Raw genomic sequence first — 4,138 nt, forward strand, 5'->3', positions numbered from 1 at the left:
CTACGAACGTTTTGGTTTGCATTACGAACCCATAGTTCGTAAGCAATTTACAGTGAATGCTGTGGATTTTTTTACAGTGAGAAAAGTTTAGGGAAGTAAATTCGAATCAGCTAAAATTATAGCTCTGTCAACCAAATTCTATTTGGGCTGATGACATTTTACTAAAGACGATTCTGATTGGTTTGACAAAACTGTGAGAAAAACGAGGTCATTAAAGTTTAGTCGGTCTTACGAACTATACATGATTTGACTGTTTCAACTTAATTGTTCACTGGGGTAGGATATGACCGCACCCTCAGAAAGAATACCGTTACTCGAGTGGTTCAATTGAAGAACATCCCCACAATTTTAACACAAATTTTCTTATTTCAACCCCTATTTCTCACGTATAACAAGTAAATAGGGTTTAAAGAAAGAAGAACATCGTCTTAAATTTATGGGTCTGGAGTGGATACATTTTTGAGAGTGTTTGTTTTGTGATTGCGGGCGAGTGCCGCCCCCCCCCCCCTTTCCCCCCAATGTGTGCGGACCGCGACGTGATGCCGCCCGTCGCATATACCGTGGTGGTGATGATGAGGCTTCGGGTCGCCCTGGTCACGCTCACTCTCGCTCACTCTCGCTCACTCTCGCTCACTCTCGCCTCACCTGAAGGAGTTGGTGACGCAGTGCGCGGCCGTGAGCACGTGGTCGTTGGAGATGAGCGTGCCGCCGCAGTCCCACGTCATGGCGCCGTTGCCGTCGCGGAAGCCCAGCGCCACCTGCGGCAGGAGGGGGCTTGTCGGTGAGCAGCGCCTGGGGCTTGCGGGAGAGCACAAGTCATAGGTGGGGTTAATCGATTCGCATGCCAGCTGCAGATCACCTCAGAAGAAGCCAAAGCGGAGTGCGATGACATGTTAAATGTGACAATGTCTCCCCAGAGGCGACCCTCCAGCATGCTCCCCTATTCCCCTCCCCCTTTTACTCCGCCATTCTGTTCCGTCACGCCCGCTGGCAGGGGCCCCTGTGAGGGAACCCCTCACCCCTTTCTCCTTTATTTCGCTCAACCCCTTTCTTGGCACCAAACCCTCTACTTCTCCCGCTTCAGATTAATTCTTCAATTTGGCAGAAGCGGCTGGGGGCGCGGCGTACGACAAGGCATGCGATCCATTTACTGATGCGGGTCTCCGTCCCGTCAGCAGGTGTGACCCCGTTCTCTAGCATTGTAAAAAATATTTTTGGATCTTTAACGGTAAAATTTTCTATGAGAATTGTTGTAGACTCACTCACATTGTAAATTTACAAAGAGATTCTGAACGCCTTTACACTACGCATTGCCTTCGAATTCCTCGGCGAGCAAAATTGGTGTGGCCTAAATTTACGATTAGAGGCAGATCGTAAATTTCCAACGTTGTTTGTAAATCGTTATCATTACTTAGAAATTATGTTGTTATTATTTAACAAGGCTATTTCCCACAGTTGTTGCCTGGGCGGTGCCTGGTCATCCACGCCGCAGTGTTAGGCAGCCCAACGTGCTCACGTGCGCTGCTGAGGCATCACTGGCCCATATAGTCTGTTGTGGGCACTTGTAAGAATGCAGACTGCAATTTGAACGCTTGAAAGCGTGCAACTTATCTATTAAACCGTTCGTCATGAGGCAAGTGTTCGCTGGACAGTCTAATAATGTCGAACAGGTAAAGACCGACAACGACCGTGTTGTGGAACCGAGTGGAACTCTGGGATTTTTTAATTTTTTTTTTTGATTTACCTGTATTTGGCATGGCTGGGAATTCGCGAGCCCTTTCCCTGCTAGCTTGTTTATAGCCCACGTGCATTCGTTTCCTTTGCCCCTCTTGCCCTCTAAAACAACATTTACCCGCAGCCTGTGAAGTGGTTGTAATGTTTGCGCGCGTTTGCGAGTTTCCACCCTCGCTTTGTTGGAGCGTTATTGTTTGCCATCATGCATTGCAGTTTGGTGCACCGCAGCCCGATTCGTCCGCGGTGCGAATGCGAAGCAGTGACAATATTTGCAGTTATTCCGAAACCATAATTCCAATAAAGCACCCTATTTTCTTTTCCTCGAAACCACCACCGTTGTGCAACCGTAAATACTACCCTGTGAAGCCGCGCAATCCTAGTGAGAAGTTGTGGACATCGAAACGATGTCATAACGATAAACGTATCTGCAAGAGAGTTTAGTAGAGTCCATTGAGCTTTACCGAGACTCTCTTAGTATCTGGATTATTGATTGTCTTATACACATGTTTGGTATCTGACATCGTTCCGGTATCGATTTGCCATCGAATCAAAATATATGTTTCTCACTCTGTGGTGGTAATACAAGCCATTCAGTGCGCATCCATACTTGAGGTGTGCGGCGGTGCGAGTCGGTGCGGGTCCGGGTGGCGGCGCAGAGCAGTGCAGAGCAGCGCAGAGCCATGCTGCTAAGCTCTCCTCATGCCAGCCTCGGAGCGCCGTACGTACCATGTGCTTGAACTCATCCGACAGCGCCTCGTCCCCGCCGATCACGTACAATGCTATGCCCCCCGCCTTGCCCTCCTGCTCGGCCTGGCTCCCCGCCGGCGCGTCCGCAGCCAGAGACCCTCCTGGAGGCGCCCCTGGAGGCGCCCCTGGAGGCCCTTCTGTCGGCCGCGCCCAGACGCTGTCCGGCGGGACGCGCCAGTTGCCCGGGCGGCCGGCCTTGCCCTCGCCGACCGACGGGCCCGTCACCCGGATGAGCCTGGGTCGGGAGGTCGTCTCCTCCTCGAGCGCCCCGAACTCGGCGCCGAACGACGACTTGCCGCCGGTCCCGGCGCGGGGGTCGATGAGCGAGCCGTACGCGTCATCGTCGGGGACGTCCTGCGCGGGTGGTGCGGTCGACGGGGGTGGTCTGGGGACAGTGTCGGGTCGGCGAGGGGGGCGGTAGTCGTTCAAGGGTTGGTTCTGTGGGGGTACGTTCTGGTCGGGGCCACGGGGGCGGTCCGGGCGGTGTGGCTGGTTGTGAGGTCTATTGTCGTGTTCGGGGTAGTTCTGTGGGTTGTAAGGTCTGTTGTCGGCCCCGGCGTGGTCAAGCCGTTCGGAGTCGTCCTGGTGGGGGCGCGTGGACCCGCCGTCAGGTCCCTGTTCCGGGCCCGGTCGGCGGCCTGGTCGGAGGAAAGGCGGCACCAGATGCTCCTGGAGGTCCCGCAGCCCGTCTTTGACCCTCTCCACCCTCTCACGGTGGCGTTTGATGGCGCCCCGGATTCCCCCGACGATGAAGCCCGTCCGGCCCCCGACCTCCACGTTCCCCGGGTCCCCATCGTCGCCTTTCTGGAGTGCTGCGCGGTCCGTCAGTCCGTCTGAGGGCGTGGTTGCGTCCGGGTCGTCCAGGTCGGCGCCGAGGGGCATCGGGGGTGGCGCGCCGGGGGGCGGCTGGCGCGAAAGTGGCGGCCCCCGGTGCACCAGCTCGCGGAACAGAGGGCCCTCCGGGAGGCCGTCGTCGAACGGCTCGGCGAAGTCCCACGAGGCCGCGGAGACGGTCGGGGCCGGCCTACCCACCATGTGGGGGAACTCCCCCGGCTGAGCGACTGATCCGCCGTAGATGTAGACGTTGATGCTGGGGTTGATCTCGTTGGTGAAGTCGCGGCACGCTGCAAACAGTTAGTGCCTCTTGAGAACGAGTTGAACGTATAAGTTTACTCGCTCCGTTGTCGATGTAGTAATTAGAATGAGACAAGACTAACTTTGAGGCATGTACTGTACATGAGGGTGAGGCAATTCAGTAAATGTTGTTTCATTTAGCTCATCCATTTTCTTCGTTATTGTGGGAATAATTGGGTGCGAGATTGCGTGGCATGGTGGTGGGTCACAACGGGTGGATAAGCCAGGTTAGAAAGACAAACATCTTCTTCCATTATGTCTGCGAGTATGTGATTTAAGTATGCATACGGCAAAAAGCGAGCAAAAAGGCTGCCGCAACGTACGCCCTTTCCTCGCCTCGACTCGAAGTGGAAAGACGGACACTTGGAAAAAAACAATGAGCGACCATTTGTTTCCATTCCGGCTGGGGGCGGCACAAGTTTCACTTCATCAAGCCATTACGCACGCAGATCCCAGGCCGGCTGCGCCCGCTCCCCACCGTCGAGAGCCATTGGGCGGTCGACCACCTGGTACCCCCCAGCCC

The 4,138-nt window shown here is 54.9% G+C and overlaps 1 protein-coding gene across 1 annotated transcript in view; it reads right to left on the bottom strand.

The window, feature by feature from the left end:
• Positions 1 to 4,138, bottom strand: part of LOC113201714 (plasminogen) — a gene marked incomplete in the record, with an annotated part of 17,605 nt that overhangs the window by 7,660 nt on the left and 5,807 nt on the right. Inside the window, 2 exon segments of the mRNA XM_052270739.1 lie at positions 646 to 758; positions 2,461 to 3,605. Coding sequence (XP_052126699.1) covers positions 646 to 758; positions 2,461 to 3,605 — 1,258 coding nt within the window.

The sequence above is a fragment of the Frankliniella occidentalis genome, unplaced genomic scaffold, assembly GCF_000697945.3.
Source record: "Frankliniella occidentalis isolate FOCC.00 unplaced genomic scaffold, Focc_3.1 Scaffold6, whole genome shotgun sequence".
In the NCBI taxonomy this organism is placed as follows: domain Eukaryota; kingdom Metazoa; phylum Arthropoda; class Insecta; order Thysanoptera; family Thripidae; genus Frankliniella; species Frankliniella occidentalis.